The sequence below is a fragment of the Trichoplax adhaerens genome, genomic scaffold (assembly GCF_000150275.1).
Source record: "Trichoplax adhaerens TRIADscaffold_2 genomic scaffold, whole genome shotgun sequence".
Classification (NCBI taxonomy): domain Eukaryota; kingdom Metazoa; phylum Placozoa; class Uniplacotomia; order Trichoplacea; family Trichoplacidae; genus Trichoplax; species Trichoplax adhaerens.
The window spans coordinates 7,964,631-7,982,275 of record NW_002060944.1 but is presented as its reverse complement, the minus strand read 5'-3'; the positions used below and the strand labels follow the sequence as shown (position 1 = coordinate 7,982,275).

Below are 17,645 nucleotides of genomic sequence, written 5' to 3'. Positions count from 1 at the left end.
TTATAATGATTTAGTAAAGGTTGAAATATTCTTTTTTCTTACATTTATAATCAATCCATGACAGTCGTACCATCACTCTCTGGTATTTATACTTTTCATATCGAATAAAAGGCAAAACCTTCATCAGGATAAAAAGATATTGCAACTACCATCATGTTACTGTCATTGCTGCTAGTGAGAATGGAATTCTCAAGGGCAAGTAGAGTCGCATTTTGAATATCATTGAAATATAATAATAACTATACTATCAATATCATCAATCAATCAATCTCTCATTTTCTCCCATCTACAGAGTCATTGGTATCGAATTTAGTTACAGTCCATTGACGATATCGCCCCCGTCATTAAAATAACAGGAAAATAAAAAATTTTCCCATCAACTATTCCTATTTATGCATCGACAGTCAATGGCACGAGCAAGTGGAAATGGTAGTTTCGTTCTTACCGATAACATGCTGGAACTGTAGAATGTCGCTTATAAGGCCAACAATGGAGGTAGTTTATGGAATGGTTAAAGTGTCTAAAATAGAGTTGTGGATAAAGATGTCAGCAAAGCGTGGAAAAATGCAATCCTAATGACGAAAGACGGGGGGGGGGGGATATAGGAGAGATATCCAAATATTGGACATTCAACGACGCCAACGTATGAATTGAAATTTTCTGGCTGAATCGATTTCTTTTCACTTTTCAAGTAGAAGGGTTGACTTAATACGATAGGATAACAAATTAAATTAAATTGTCGGTCAAGTAAAGCCTTGAAGGTAGCAATTGACTCTTGAAGAATGGCTTGAACGACTGCCACTGGTCTCCTCGTCGCTACGATGGCCCAAGATAGAAATGGAATGGAATCGATTTGCTAACTCCGTCAGATCGTTGTCCTGGCTGAATAGGCAATCCAATCAAGAGAAAATCAATGTCCTATTATGAACGTTGATTAGATGGATACACAAGGGTATAATACTCGATAATGACAGTTTCAATACAAAATGCCTGCAGGACTTTTTTATTTTTCCCATTCCATACTGCTTGTACTGGGCTTAAACAAATGCCTATTGACTCCATTCGCCATTATCGTCATGGCATCCGCGGCTTTCTTTCTTCTCCAGTCCTTTCCCTTTTAAAATGTCCTAATGAGCATGAGCAAATGGGGCACTGTACTGGTCGTGAGCTATTGGCACGGTACGGTACAGTACTATTACGGTCCGTATATCAACCTATGGTAGCCCAACTCGTCAACAGCCTACAGTATGCCTTTTAAAAATGTCCTTATGAGCATGAGCAAATGGGGCACTGTACTGGTCCTGGGCTGTTGGCACGGTACGGTACAGTACTATTACGGTCCGTATATCAATTATGAGCATGAGCAAGTGGGGCACTGTACTGGTCCTGAGCAATTGGCACGGTACGGTACAGTACTATTATAGTCCGTGTATCAACCCATGGTTGCCCAACTCGTCAACAGCCTACTGTATACTGTGCCCCTTGGCGTAATAAAGTGTATCATACTGTACAGTACTGTGTACCCTATTCGAGCTAGGAAAGGTTGGACACATTTTTCTCAGGTTCTTTTCCTTTCATAACAACTCCTTAAGCGATTTTGGGGACACAGTAGAGCTATCACAGTATTTCAGTGGGCATCACCGTCTTGATGATAGCCAATAGACTCTTTCCAAAGCTGGACGAAAAATGGAGATGAACAACTTGGTCAAGCGTAGAATGAGCAGCAACGAGCATACTCTTAATACAGTACTGTACAGCCACCTTGAATACTGTAATGTACTGTACTGTACACTGTGTACAGTATTGTATCATGCTCCATAGTTTGCCCACTTTGGCTGAATGAAAAGAAATACGCAGGTGCAGTCGGCGAGGAGCTCAAGTGCGCATCCGCGTTCCATTCCATTCCGTAGCTGACTCGGCAGTCGGCACCATCTTGACTTTACATTCTACTGTACAGTACTGTACAAGCATGAAGCAAAGCTACTGTACAGTGTACACTGAGTGTATGTACAGTACAGTATCATGTTCCATAGTTAGCCCACTGTTGCGGCATGAAAGAAATACGCAGGTGCAATCCGCGAGGAGCTCAAGTGCGCATCCGCTTTCCGTTCTACATGTATTCCGTAGTTGACTCGGCACCATCTTGAACATGTTATACTGTATTCTACAGTACAAAAATGAAGTAAAGCTGCTGTACAGTACTGTACAGTACACTGTTATCGTCTCACCACAGGGCATCTAGCGATCCATGAGCCACCGGTAAGCTTCGACACCCTGCACGGTGACGTCATTGACTGACTGCAGATTCTTTAGCAACTTCTCCAATATGGCGGTCATCGAAGGCATTGATGATGAAGTCCTGTTATCCATAGGCACTGTCGCCTTGTTCTGCGCTGCGGTCATTTTGTGGGCTGTCAAATCATCCAATAATCATCGCATTACACTGCCAATTCCTCAAGCTACAATGACTGGTCAAAATAGCCAATGGAATAGCGATGAAGTGGACCCAAATCAATCCACGGATGATTTAATCCGTATCCCTGCGAATCATTCGCAAAGGCAGCAAAATACTCAGTCTACAGATCATCCTATGCAATCTAATCTCCATGATCAACCATCTACTCCTTCTACTGGTGATACCTATCATACCAACTTGTTCAACAATCGTGATACACAAACTCATCCATCACAAATTCATCAAACTCCCAATACGAGTACAACAACGCCTGCTGCTAGCTATTCAACGCAGCCTGATACATCGCTCAGAAGTCGTTCTAATAATAATCAGACACAACAAAATGATCCCAATCAAACTTGGACTTTAACCATTGTCATGTTAGACCAGAGCAGGAAAGTAGTGTCTGCTAATCCAATGGCAACTGTTGGCGAGTTGAAAGAGTGAGTATTAATTTGAATAGTTGGACAAGGATGCTATGAATGAACCTAGCTATTTCTCTGTAACCTTCTCATTCATAGTCTTTGCCATCAGTACTTGCATTACTTTCAGTCTAATTCATCAAAAGAAAAAAAAACAGTTGATAACTCCAAAAAGCTAGCTATCTTTCAACCTAGCCTTGTCTCTTAAAAATATTATCGGATGGAATTGATAACTTCAAATTGCATGTACTAGTACGTAACTATACTTAGCTAGGCTGTGCTCAATAAAATATGAGAAATTAGCTGCATGGACCCTTGTACTGAGTAGTTGGAATGTGTCCAACTGCATTGATTACAGTACTTTTTAAGGCTCAGAAATCCTTCTAACTAGAAAATTACATACACTATCCTAGAATATCATAATCAACAATTACCCTTTCTTCCATATAGGATAGCTTTCCCGCAAGATCTTGCTGCTGGTGCGTCTGTACGCTTAATTTACCGTGGATATGAATTACGCGACAGTATTAGGACACTTGCTGCTTATCATATTACTAATCATTCCAATATCCATGCTGTTCGAGGTTTTCGCCAAGGGCAACAACAATCAGCAAGCCAGGAACAAAGCCAACCACAAGAGGAATCGCAAGAATTGGATCTAAGTAAATTGTTTATTCCTCTACTTGTGCTATTTATCGCTTTTATGTGGATTGTTTTCTTCTACAACATGGAACACTTCAGCGGCAAAGCTGTAATTTTCCTTCTTGCTGTCACGGTCGTAATCATGGTAACGTTAGCTGGCACCAGTGGAAGAGTCAATGTTTCATAATGTTGCATTTTACTGGCACAATTTTCATCCCTACCTTATTTAAAAAAGATAATGATGGTAGCCAAATGGCAGACGTTCGTACAATTTTCTAACAGCTGATTATGAAAGTCGATGTGTGAAGCCTTAGGACGTACGGTATATCGTCTCTTTAGCATTGAATCCTTCCACATATTATCTGTATGATATATTCAGCGCGATAGAATATACATACTACATCTGTAACTTTGTATATAGCCATATTACGACGATAAAAATTTTTGAAAGAATGCAGATTAAATCAGATCCATATTGTCTGTAACTGCTCATGTACATTAACTCGTACTGTATAATAATTTTATCATTGATGTATTATTGCCTTTATTGAACTAGTAATTGACCTACTTACTCATCACCAGTGAAAAAGTTGCAGTATTTATACAATCTTTTTATATCCATACTACCTGTTTTACTTAAGGATGTTTACAGGTTACTAATTGGACCGGGTAAACAATATCAACCAAGAGTCGACAAAGATGTAATAATAATAATAATTTAATTATTATTTATAATTATTTAAGATTTTTGTTATAACAGTAAAAGGGTTGAGATGGAATTATCCAAGTTGAAATCTAAACTATACATACTGAGGAATCAATTTGGTTACTAGAATAATATTGCTACTGGTATATGTAACTACGTTTCCTTTTGAATTAAACATACTCTGATAAGTTGTAATCTATTCTAGTAACGTAAAGATTCATATTCAGGAAATAGTCCAAACATACATACGCTTAATTGAAGTAGTATCTATTACTAAACAAATACAGGCAAGGCTTGATATCAAAAGGAAGTGAATGAAACACTTTCAAAACGATGAGCATTTCCTGTGATGAAAATATATGAGTAAATGTAACAATATGATAAAGGTGTTTGTTCAATCTACACTATTGCAGGGACTTTTCGATAGAAATCGTCTTCAAAAATGAATAAAAATTGATTCCTTTAAATCAATTTTTTTCATTTTGGAAAGTCATTTTTATCCTCAAGTCCCTGACTATTTAGCGCGATAACATTACAGTATCTTTATCCGCAGCTCAATTCCTAGTAGCTAATTAAAGAGGATTAATATTTATTTAGAAGTTAGAATACAATTTATCTAAATTGGCGCTCATTAAATGTAACTTCTCAGCATACCTTTGTAAGTTACAGCAATGCGATTTAAGCGTAAAAATTCACACTGTTGTTAAGTAAGTCATTGTATAAAATATTACGACAAATGTACACTACAAATCCGATATACCATTCCATATCTACGAGACAGTCCTAAGCATATAATTTTATTACGGTTTTATCGTTACTATTGATTCTTATTAAAGTGACAAGCGTTCTCACTATTAGGTGAGGAAAAATGATGCTGTATTTTCAAGTTGTAGTGACTATTTGATACTATACGATATGCTAATTGCGCTATTGGCCCAGTAACTTGGGTTTACAGTTATAGGGCGGGTAACGTGTAGAATCTACTGTAGATGAACATCAAACAGTTATTATCATTCACGATTATTGATTGATTTTATGGGTACAAGTTTCAGCGTATCTCAGTAATCAAGTCTATTAAAAACAGTGAGTATTACCACTGTAATGCAGATAGTTGTAGCATGTTATGCTACCCCTCCCGATAACCGTGTGGTAATTTCGTTTATAATTATAACGATGAATGAAAAATCATAAAATGTTCAAGTCCTAACCCAATGTATACTAAAGATTACCCACTCGCGTCCTTGGTAGCTTAGAATAGAAGACACCGTCTGCCATATAATAAGGAACATTTCATATTACAACAAACGAAGTATTTCATATTTTTTTTAATTTGTACCTTATTGTAATTAGAATCAAACGAAAATAAAATTGGTAGACAGACCAAATTCTGAAATTTTCAGGTAATAAAGCATTGGTAAACTACGATATTAAAACTTTTTACCGTCTTATTATATACAAAAGTTATTCCAACTGTCCCAACAATTCCTTAATACAAATTACTTTTTAAAGTATTGTGAACTAAAACGGGTCCTACCAAATATGAGACTTTATCTTTGTCGCTTAGAGAAAATTCGATATATGAAACTAGAGAGCTTTCCAATAGTTTAAACAAATTATAGCAACTCATCGCTCTTTAAAAATAACGATTTATATTCATCGATTGTTATCGGGACTTCGTCCTTGCCTCTTTTCCTATTTTAAAAAATAACGTAAGTGTATGCATTAGCCAGATTACATTTTTATAAAATACTGTTTCGTCTCATTAGTTAAACAGTTATGTATTACCGAGACGATTTCTTCACTTTCTTTGACTGGCTCATATCCATAATTCTTTCCTCCACAGTACCTTTTATTATAAATCGATGTACCTCAGTTGATCTGTAGAGATAAACAATTGATTATCTATATATCCCAAAAATGAATGAATTTTTTACACTGTAAGGCAGGAGCTTTACTGTAGCACCATATCGGCCAAATACACAACTTACTTAGTTTGACCAATTCTATGAACTCTTCCTATTGCTTGTAGTTCTTGGGCAGGATTTAAAACCGGTTCAATCAAAATAACGTGAGTTGCTTCAATTAAATTCAATCCATTAGCTCCCGATTTTAATGGTAATAATAATACTGGTATGCTGGTATCATATTTAAATTTCGTAATAGAGTCCTGATGAAAATAGTAACCCTGGTCAACATTTAAGGCTCAGGAAGTATATGCATAATTACAAGAACGATCCTACTCACTTGAAAATTTTGCCCACTTTTAGCGTTAATGTGATTAATTTTATTGTCAGTCAAAGCTTGAGAAATTAAATTTAGGACCACCGTCCACTATATGCATAGTAACAGGAATGTGATAGTAAAAAGTTAGTAGTCATACTAGCACTTCTATGGTAGCAATCTTAAACAAATGAATGTCATAATATTACAGTATACAGTAGCAAAATTATCAAATAAATTACACTAGAAAAGATTAGAAACTTGGTCTGGTCATCTTTTCTTAGAAAAGATAATAACTTCCTAGCCACAGCTTCGATTTTTGTAGAATGACTCCCCTGAAAGTCAATGCAAACACTTCAAATACAGGCTAACAGCAGTAAAAATTTACATTATAAGTTTTGGTAACTATAAACAAGTTATATCATAAGAGATAAGGGATCTTACTTCAACTTTAATATCTGAAGCCTCCGAAGTAGATGCTGCATCATCCAAACTAGCATAGGATATTTCAGGAACTGCAGTTTTTATGCGGCATAACGGGCACTTTACACTTTGTTGTCTCATATCATTTTGTGCACACTTTTTTATCATGACATCGGTACAATCGTAGCAATAACAATGACCACAGCCCAATACTGTCCACTAATATTTACAAGATTATATCAGTTAAATTAGACATTTATTTACAAAGAGTAACAAACAAACAAGTATATTAAAAAGAGATCAAACGAATACTAACCTCTTTTCCAAGCTTTCGTACACAAATTGGACATGAATCTTCATTTTCATGACTGCTGAAGTTGCGCGCCTAATTTAGAAGGTAGGGCATACAGAATATTAAAAGTGAGAAAGCAGGTCAAATCATTTATCTATTTTATTGCAGGAATCAAGTATAACCTTAGATAAATTCTCTAAATAAGATAGCTGGCCTAGTTTTTTCTTTAATTCTATCTTTCCAAGTGATAAATCCGATAAAAATCGAAATCTAGTTTGTTCAACCTTGGAAATCATGATTATTGAAAAGCAAATCAATGCCAATACCTCAAGTTACAGATACCACAATATCAGTACATTGCAGATTGTGACTTACTAGGCCAGGAGGAATAATATAAGTTTGAGCAGAATCCGGGACTTCTTCACCTGGGCATTGCTTACGGAGCCGAGTTTTTGCCATTTCAAGTTCGTCTAACGCAGCGATATGATCATCTATAGACATCCATAATGCTCTAATATGCTACAGGAAATGGTAAATATCATTTACAGATTGTATGCGTATAGCCCTTCAGCATAAACTACCAACTAAGAACCTAAATTCTAATGTTACTGATAAAATTTTCAAATCTTACATTAAATTCTTTCTTGTAGGTGTCCAGCAATGACAGAAAATGACGACCAGATCTAATCATCTCACGAATTTGGTGTTCGTCATCAGATATTCCCTCAAACCTTTCCGTATGCATTTCTGATTGGCTTGCATTCAATCCGCCATCATCATCATCATCATCATCTTTATAATTCACTATTTATTAAGGCATGAATGGCAGGTATATAAACAAATTCATACTCAGCAACTTTTTTCTATAATTTTAAAAATTCCCAACCATAAGATTTTGCAAAAGCTACAATAGCTTTCAGAGTCCTTTCTATTTCACTATCGGCTCTTGAAACCAATTGCTTCGTCGTCATCATCCGATTCAAATTTTCCTGTAAATTGGAGGATCTATAAACAGTATAATAATGTACAATTACAATTTATTAAATCATTTTATACATAGAAAGTGAAAAGCTACAATAACTTATTGGAGCCGTACTTCTCTTTACTACGCCTTTGTAATAAAAATAGGTGAGATTCATATTCTTCAAAATAGCGATTGGCTTCACATATCTTACACCTATAGTAAAATTCAAAACACTCCATTAAAACCTATAGTAACTTTAAATTGATAGGTATATAATAGATCCTCTAAGTACTTTTTACGCCTTTGAAGTTTCGAGGGTCTTAAGTGACAATCTGCCGCCGAAGATACCAAAAGTTGAAAATTCTCTTGATCAATGGAATATATCAATTTTAATAGTGCTTCACGAGATTCTGTTATTGCATCCAGTTGCATAGTCGCAACATATTTCAGCCCAGTAATATTTGTAAAGCTAAAATTTAGATAGTAAGATGATATTTATTCATTAAAGTTCGTCTTATTACTAATTATAAAAGCGTACAGATTGACAACCTTCCAGCCATTTCAGTAGAATTAAGATACATTTGCGTTAATTGAGTCGATAAACGTTGCTGTAGTCTGGTTATTAATTGATTTTCAAGACCAAGTACTTCAAATTTTTCCAGTAGTTGAAGGTACCAAATTTCATCCAGCTGAGACTATATCGTTAAAATAAATCATATTTGGATCAAATTTTCCTTTGATAACAACAGTATAAAATTTTTACCTTTAATTCCGATATTGCTTGTTTACTTTGTTGAAGAATTTCACGAGAGTTAACAGTAGCAGTTTTAAATTTAATTAAATATGAAAGCTTTAGTTGTTCCACCTTTGTAATTTTCCGTTACATGTCAGTCCAAGAAAGGCAAGAAGGCAATTTAAAGAATTATATTTCACATAGCAGAATTATGCTTATATATTAGAATAATAAATAGCATGACCTATCAGTATAGCGTACCTCATGGTCTAGACGGCTCTCTCGTATCGTCCTACCACAATCTTGTGCTATCTCAGGATGATTCTTCAAGATATCATTCAGATTATGCAGAGTGTGAATTTTCTAAAATGTAATCATTAAAGTAGATCTTAACGTTTCCATAACAAGGATGGTAGTACGAAAGATTTTACAGCTTTCAAAACTTTTTATATATGAACAAATGAGAATACCTGTATGCTGTCTGTATGGAGCCTATCTTTATATTCTTCCCATGCAGCAATGGCTTCCCTATACCGATCCACTGCCTCTACTAACTATCATAATATAAAACATAGGGTACTTAAAGTATGTTAGCATAATATACTTAAAAAACTGAAAGAAGAAAACAAAACTCCGAAAATGCACTGACTTCTTCCTTCATAACATGAACACCTGCCAGACCTAAAACATGAATATAAATAGCATTACAGACGAAGCCGTAACAAACGACAGAATCGGTATTTTTAAGAATATTTGTAATACCATTAAGCGCGAAAATGATTTGTCTTTGGGCTTCTTCGCATTCAGTCTTTGACTTTTTAATCATACTTTCCAGAATCTGATCCATCGTTAAACGTCTGTTGAAAGTGAATTGATCTTAACACTATGCAATTGTAAATGAACAAACAAATGCTAACACTTTACCCTCGATTTAGAGATATCCCACTACTAGTAACAGCTTGTGGGTGGCAACAAGCTTGGCGTAGTCGTAGCAGAGGGTTCAGCATCTAATTTTTGAAAGGGAAATTAGGTGATGCAGTACAAAATTTGATTTAACAACGCCATTTCTTTCTTATTCTAAATTTATATCGAATATACTTTTTGAAATGTAACTTTATCCAGGCTACTAATTGATATTTCAGACTTTTGTTCAATTCGATTCATAACCTAATATCCAGAGTTGAAGAAATTTGAGGTTTTCCAATAACATAAAATATATGAAAACATTTATGACGTACGAAAGCTTAAAATGTACTTCGTACAGTGCGAAATTCACTACTCAGAGAAACACCTACCTTAAGGGCATCGGTCGAACATTCTTCGTGTTGTCTCTGGTAAAAATGCGATTCAATTGGTGATAACTTCAGCCAATTCATTGAACTGGACTGTTCCGGGAGCTGGATCTATGAAACATTCGGTATTACTACTAGATGTAGAATTTTAATCTTTTACTGAAATATCAATTCAAAAATCGTTAACCTCGTCTACGATTTCAGATTTTACAGATCTCCAAAAAATTGAAGCAAATGCATCAACTAATGGCTGCAAGTTTCCATAAATATAATTTTCATATATAACCTTTCGCCACCATACCCTTTCGTGAATTGGATCCAACCCAAGAAAAAGTGCAAGGCCATACAAATCTATAAAAATGAATAATTTTTTAAATATTAACACATCAGTTTGGCATTCATCTTGATACGGATTTCGTATAATACTTTAAAATCCTAATAATAATTTCATTTAATTATACTGTGTATCAAATAAGATTGCATATGGTTACCTTCAATTCCCCTCTGAACCGGTGTGCCCGTCACACACCAGCGATGGATACACTGCAATTTAAGAACCATTTCTGCAGCCTATTAAACAATAAAATTTCAATTTTTTAAAGAAACACTCAAAAAAATGCAAGACGCTTGAAAAATCCTATTCGAATGCATAAGGACTCACCCTTGCGGTTACATTTTCTACCATTTGGGCTTCGTCCAAACATATCCGCCACCAATTTATGCATGGTAGAGGGCTAGGCAAGGCTAAATATCGCCTAGTGAAACGCAGTTGTTTTTGAACATTGCCTATTAATAAATATAAGGGTTAGTATATGACATAATTTCATTACCTACGGGAGATAATTAAGCTTTGTGTAATGTATGCAATAATAACCGTGGTTGTCGGCAATATGATAGATATCTTGCTGGAGAGTTTCATATGTAGTTATGATAATATCATAGTTTGCTAAAACAGAAGGATTAATAAATCCTTCCTTGGCAACACCTTTATATATCTGTAAGAAGAAAATAATTCATTTCGGTTTAGTACTTGTAACTAATTATCTTCAATATCAGTAAACTATACGATTGAATGAGGATATATACCCATATTTACCATTGCTTTAAAGCCAGCTTTATCGATATGTCTCATTATTTCTTCTTTCCATTGGTAAGCAATCGATGATGGAGATATTATCAACGTAGCTCCGGATGCGATAGTAGGCTAATAATATTATTAACAAATTTTTAAATAAAATTTTCACTTGAGCAAGAATTGAGCTAGCGCCTGATAAATGGATTGCCGCTAGATTAAATTATATTTAATTATGGCAGAAATGTGGCATTATTGTACCTTTCTAACAATACAATGCGGGCAAATATATTCTGAACAATAATCAAAGTCGGGTCTAACACACTTTGGATGTTGCCATATCGAACAAATTTGACATTGCGCGGTTTTCGGCTGCTCACTGTCTTCATCTTCATTTAAGCCACCACAAATACAAGTAAGTTTGCATGAATTACCATTACTTGGTCTAGTTATACTATCTTTCAGTTGACTGTGTATTCGTTTACGTAGCGTAGAAGTATTTTTTCCTTCATCAACTTTATCCGCATCTTTCGAGTCACTGCAGTCATACTGATAGGCTACATCTGATCGCTCACATACATCATCGCAACTCTTTGCAGCTAAATTATTACCACTAACATCTGTCGATGTCGAGTTCTCTAGTATATTAGTTGGTCTTTCATTCAATAGTACGCAAGCCAAAACTTCTACCGTTTTTCCTAGGCCCATTTCATCAGCTAAAATCCCACCAGGTGGTAAAGGGGCAATATTAAATCTGGATATAGTTATTCTTAAGAAATTGATGAAAGGTTAATAATATTATTAAGTCTGGTTATAATAGATAACTTGATAATATGTAAAACTGCAAAAGGGTATAAGCAGTCCTATCAACAGTAATTAGAGCTTTACCGAGAAGAATACGGATTAAAATAAAATTGTTTTCCATCAATTGATTTTAATTCCCTCCACAATGAGTGGATTATCGATCGATCTTGTGCCGATGTTGATGATCTTTCTCTATTTAACATCCACTGAACAGCTCTAGCCTGATACGGTCTCAAAGTTGGCAGTAAATTTTGATGCTGCAAATGGGTTCGATCATCGATATCCGATTTCATAGCATATGGAGATGATTTAATTTTACGGTAGATTTCATCTGCATCTGCAGCTGTACCTGGTATTCGGGAAACTATTGATAATAAAATAAGTCAATTTCATTTTTACCCAAGCTAATCTAGTCGTATCAATCCTTAAAGCATTGCTTATTACGGCATTTATCCCTCTCTAGAAATTTAAAATTCACTGTCATTACAACACATTCACGCGAAGTATCATGTGCATAATACTCTACTAGTTGCCATAAAATGTTGTTGGATAGATATTCCATTTATTTTATACGTATACAGTAACCAGCAGGACGTAATGTTAAAAGGAAATCAACCAGTATATCCACAGTTATAGTTATTTGTACGTAATCAATATGTTCAGTATGAGTTACTGTTACCTTCAAAGTCTTCACTATTCAACTGACCGCCCAAGAAATGTCGTATGATAACGGGTACATTTTGTATAAGATGACTAGCACCAGTATTGGCAATGGATGCACTTGGCCCTGGGAGTCTAGCGAACGCTGGACTTTCCAGAAATAGGGATAGAGTAAGGTTAACAAATTGTTTGTCTGTTTCCATGGCGTGCAAGTATAACGAAGCAGCATTGCCATTTTTATTTCGGTATTTATTGACTAGGATATCCATAGCATTGAGTACATGTGTAGGTAGATGGATAGAACATAGTAGCTTTCTTTCATAATTATCATTGAGTTGGATAGTTGCCAAGCCATTATCATTGCATTGGCCAAATGATAAGATCATAGCGTCAATAGCTTGGAGGTCGAAAGTACTATCTAATGTAATCTGAGCTTTAAACTGGCCAATTTCGAAAGTACGTGCAACAGTCTCTACCTTAGAAATATTTACATGCAAATGGATAGAGAATTGATCGATCTCATCGTTAGAATTATCATCCGATACCACCTTTTGTTTCTTTGCCGTTGTGGCTGAACTATCCGAATTATGCGGTAGATCATCCATGTCATCATCATCAGCAACACCATTGGCAAGGCTGGCCATGTTCCAAGATAATTGCTGTTGTTGCTCAGGTAAAATTTTACGTACGGTTGAATTTTTTCGTTTCATTTCGCTCAACAATTCTACCGAGCCTAGAGTCGTCTATCTTTATATCAATAGGATTTGACAATATTTAATTCACCTAAAATGAAGCATTCATCCAATTATATTCTTCTTTCACAACGATCGCCAGTTCAACTTAATTTATTTTCACCATCCGTTGTCAGTAAATGAATGAACTGCAAGACCTGGATCTCTAAAAGTATGCGACGTTAAAATCAGCTCTTAGCCAATAATGACTCTAGAAGTAGCGTTCCTTTCCACGATTTCCACTGGCCAGTGCAATTCAGATACAATCAATGCTATTGCATGCAGTTCCAAAGCGTTAGTCGTCTACTTTGCTACGATTTAAAGTTTTGCAGCGCTATTTTAATATTGATTTTGCCGGGGCTAATCAAATGACGTGCAGTTCATTGCTAGGATGCCTTGGATACAGCATTAGCGTCATCCAGTAGCCAATGTACTGTAGCGAATTGCTGTATGATGTACTAGACAGCGCAATTTATCCTATATTCAGTCGTGTATAGCTGAAATATTCTGATGGTCGACTATTGCACATTGATACAGTACTATTGTACTCTTACAGTCCCTCGTGCACGCTGCAATGTACTGTACACTGTAGTCTCAGCATGGGTACATGTTGTTACATGTCGAGCTGAGGTTAACGATCATGCGCAGTTGCCACAACAGCACAATTGTGTAGCAATTCATGCAAACCTCAGGACGGCATGGGAAGACTTGGGCTGCTATAGAATCAAAACTGAAAAGGATTACAACCAAAGATTTGCTATTATATGTGTAACTCTCCATTTGAAAGTCCTCTTCGATGTTAGAACTGCCAAAGTCTTGACATTAAAAGGTTACTCCAAGAAAACATCGATACTTCATAGTCAAGTACTGTAGTAGATATGCTGTCATAGTGTTTGTGCATGCGCAGTGATGATTGCCCTGGTAAGTGTTAATTATAATTAAAAAATGTATATGCCATATACAAATAATCAATATAATCAATAGTTTAACTACAAATAATATATATACAGGGTGTAGATATTCAATCCAGTTTAAAAAAAAAACAAATAATATGATCAAAACTTGATCAAACCCATATCAACTTTTACGGGTTTTATAATAAAATAAACCATAAAAATATACACTGATCTGAAAAAAAAATTCTATACAGTGTACAGTGTACTGTGATGTTGTCGCCGTCGAGGTTATTAGCTCTGACATATCGGCATTCACTTCAGTAGGTACCTTCATGGATGGAGGTGGTAGTTGTGAGTCCATCGATAGTGTAGCACGCAAATTATAAAGAAAGAAGAGTATATTTATTCAGAATAGGAAAAGAGGGATAACCGGGATTCTAACATCCGCTTCATAGAGGGTCTCTAATGTACATTAGCCCTAACTATTTTGCATAAATTATTTATTTTATACACTTCGGTTAAGCTGTCCTACTGATGCATTAGACATATATTGACATATCTTGAAAAAAATTAAGAAATCGTGCAATCTCACGCTTATATATGACTAATGTAGCAGTACTACCAAACACTCGTAAATAGTTTATATCTCAGTCAATAGTTTGCCACCATATTGTCTCATGGTGATGAGCATTACTCTGTGCCCTAGGCTTAAGGCAGTATCTTTCTCTGATCGAATGAGTACCTGCGCATTCCAATCCTTCAGCCCATCGAAAATCTCCTATAGTATCCATTATAATGGCCAATTCATTTATTTACATACTCTATTTCGACGGTATTGTATACTGTATTCTTTATTCAGTCTACTCTATAGGATAGTTAGGGGTATTTTCATCATAATAATTTTATTAAAATGATGAATCATAAAATTTACATTTTTTCGGCCCATATGTTCAGATAAAGTTTTTCTCACTATACAAATTGGTCATTATTCTTCCATGGCCTTCATGAATGATGGATTTGGATGAAGAGCTTAATGAAGAATTAGATCCTAGAATTACGGTAACTACTATCTGAGTACATTGGAACTCATCTAAGTAGCTGTAAACCAGTCTGAAAAACTAATTTCAAATATCTTTGTTTTATCTATAAGTATAAGTATACACTAATATACGTATTATCTGATAAAGATTAAGATAATTGTTAAAGAACTAAATATTTTTAAAACCTATTACTATACTTTATAAGAATGTCTTAAAATGGGATGGATCTCATTCATTCTAGACTACGTTAGGTATTACTAAAAGTCCGCAAGTTCAACGAGGCAATAATAATCGAGATAATTGTTAAAGAACTAAAAAGTTTTAAACCTAAAACAGTACTTAAAAGGATGATTTTAAAGTAGGATGTATCGCACTCATTCTAGATTGCGTCAGGTAGTACTAAAAGTCTCCAAGCCTAGCGAGGCAATTGAGATTTCTACGGAATGATATTTTGTTTAGCAACCTATTTTGGCTAAATAAAAATTAGCTTTTTTAAATCATCCTATTATTCATATACTCCTATTTTGTCTTGTTAACGGCCGGATAAATATAAGATCGAAGACACTAGTGATCATAATCACTGTCATATCGGAGTATAGGCATCCAATATCGCCCTGGAAGAAGGAAATTAAACTATTATTATTAAATACTGCTAAGATGTTATCTTTACTACATAAACTGATATTTGCAAATGTATGCTAGTGAATGTGATCCTGGAGAGTTCTTGTATTCTTTTCCTGGTTTCAGTATCCTATTATGGAGCATTTTATTGTACAATCTTCAAAACGCTATCGTGTACATCTGTTCTATTTATGCAAGATACCATATGTATACATTGATTCATACCATCTATAGCGTAATTTGTAAACGTAGGATAGCTACCGGCGCTTTTATCGTCAGGAATTCTACTTCAGCTATCTCGGATAAAATATTGTATTTTTTATTTATTATATAACGGTAAAATGGAGTACAATATAAGCAGAAAAGTCTCATTTTCAAGTGTTATAACATCAATATAATTTTTAATTCATTACTCGATTCTTTAGCAAGAACTAGAAAAGCTGAATGCTTTAGCTTCGGAGATAAATCGACATGAGAAAATATTGGATGTGAGACTAATGTTTACATCTTTTTGATCATTAAATATATCAAATGCCATTTACGTTACGAAGACAATTTGTTTATTGCAATAGAATGCAAGAAGTGATTTCGAAAAATCCCTTAAAGAAGGTACGAAGAAGTTAACTGAACTAGCACAAGAATTAGGTAGCTGCATTGCAAAATCAAGGCCCTATTATGAAACAGCAGAAAGAGCAAATGCGGTATTTGCCAAAAAATTTAATCATTTTAATTAGATAAAAAAGTGATTCAATACCTCATCAAAATAATTATTTCGTTCTCAGCTACAGCATGAATTCGAAAAAGCATCACTAGCCTATGAAACGGCATCAACCGTACATGAAGCAGCTCGCGAGATGATTGCAGTAGCTGAAGAAAACTTACTTAATAGGTCAGAGTCTAGCTTTGATGGAGCCTGGCAAGATATGGTCAACCATGCTAATAACAAGGTTATTTCTACATACATCGCTAAAAGTTCATATACTACTATTTAATAGCATGAATAATTTAAATAATTTACATTCTAGGTTATGGTTACTAATACGGAAGTAAAAGACTGCGAAGATCGATATAATTTACTATTAGAGGCACAGCGAGATGCAGAGGAGACTCTAGAGCAATTATTTTACGAATTGTACAAACCTTTAACAAAATCACGGTAATTTAACTGAATCATAATATTAGAAAAATTAAGTAAAATTGTTGAAAGCCAATTATAAACTTAACACATATAGGTTATACTATGAAGAAAAGTACAGAATGGATGCCGAATTAAAGGTTTACATCTATTTTATTACTTATAAATCTACTAGACAAGTCAATTTTATAACGTTATTATCTTACAATTCTAAATATTAGAAAAATTTCAATTCGGTAAAGTTTACCTTGTTACGAATTCATAGCTATTTAGATGTATTCTAATAGCATATATCATCGATGATGCAACATAGCTCATAATGCTTTAATACGTACATATTACAATTTCTTCGCTGATATGAATTATTGTTAACACTTCTCTCTATGAAGCACAAGAAGCGATCATGTAATGAAATTCAAGATGCATTGCATGGATTGAAGCTTTCATACACTAAAGTTCTTCGAAATTTAGAAGCCATCAGCGAAAGTATACATCAAAAGAGGCAAGCACAAATAAAAAATGGTGGCACTAGTGAGT

The 17,645-nt window shown here is 34.8% G+C and overlaps 3 protein-coding genes across 3 annotated transcripts; 2 read left to right on the top strand and 1 right to left on the bottom strand.

The window, feature by feature from the left end:
- Positions 1 to 2,326: 2,326 nt before the first annotated feature.
- TRIADDRAFT_53805 (uncharacterized protein) lies at positions 2,327 to 3,706 on the top strand (the record flags this gene model as incomplete). The annotated part of the gene is made up of 2 exons (XM_002110103.1): positions 2,327 to 2,898; positions 3,328 to 3,706. The coding sequence occupies 2 exons, from the start codon at positions 2,327 to 2,329 to the stop codon at positions 3,704 to 3,706; spliced, it is 951 nt and encodes a 316-aa protein (XP_002110139.1).
- Positions 3,707 to 5,838: 2,132 nt separating this feature from the next.
- On the bottom strand, positions 5,839 to 13,329 carry TRIADDRAFT_53804 (uncharacterized protein; the record flags this gene model as incomplete). Its single annotated transcript, XM_002109572.1, has 26 exons — positions 5,839 to 5,917; positions 6,214 to 6,392; positions 6,470 to 6,556; positions 6,890 to 7,087; positions 7,185 to 7,253; positions 7,343 to 7,444; positions 7,536 to 7,679; positions 7,792 to 7,964; positions 8,047 to 8,165; positions 8,257 to 8,337; positions 8,417 to 8,593; positions 8,674 to 8,819; positions 8,888 to 8,989; positions 9,119 to 9,220; positions 9,328 to 9,411; positions 9,507 to 9,714; positions 9,782 to 9,864; positions 10,153 to 10,260; positions 10,436 to 10,500; positions 10,641 to 10,719; positions 10,811 to 10,935; positions 11,024 to 11,144; positions 11,246 to 11,353; positions 11,483 to 11,990; positions 12,110 to 12,389; positions 12,705 to 13,329. 26 exons carry the CDS (start codon positions 13,327 to 13,329, stop codon positions 5,839 to 5,841), a joined length of 4,152 nt encoding a protein of 1,383 aa, XP_002109608.1.
- Positions 13,330 to 16,401: 3,072 nt separating this feature from the next.
- TRIADDRAFT_21020 (uncharacterized protein) lies at positions 16,402 to 16,965 on the top strand (the record flags this gene model as incomplete). Its single annotated transcript, XM_002110102.1, has 3 exons — positions 16,402 to 16,461; positions 16,546 to 16,674; positions 16,756 to 16,965. Coding segments are annotated over 3 exons (399 nt in total), but the record flags the coding sequence as incomplete, so codon positions are not given.
- Positions 16,966 to 17,645: the final 680 nt, after the last annotated feature.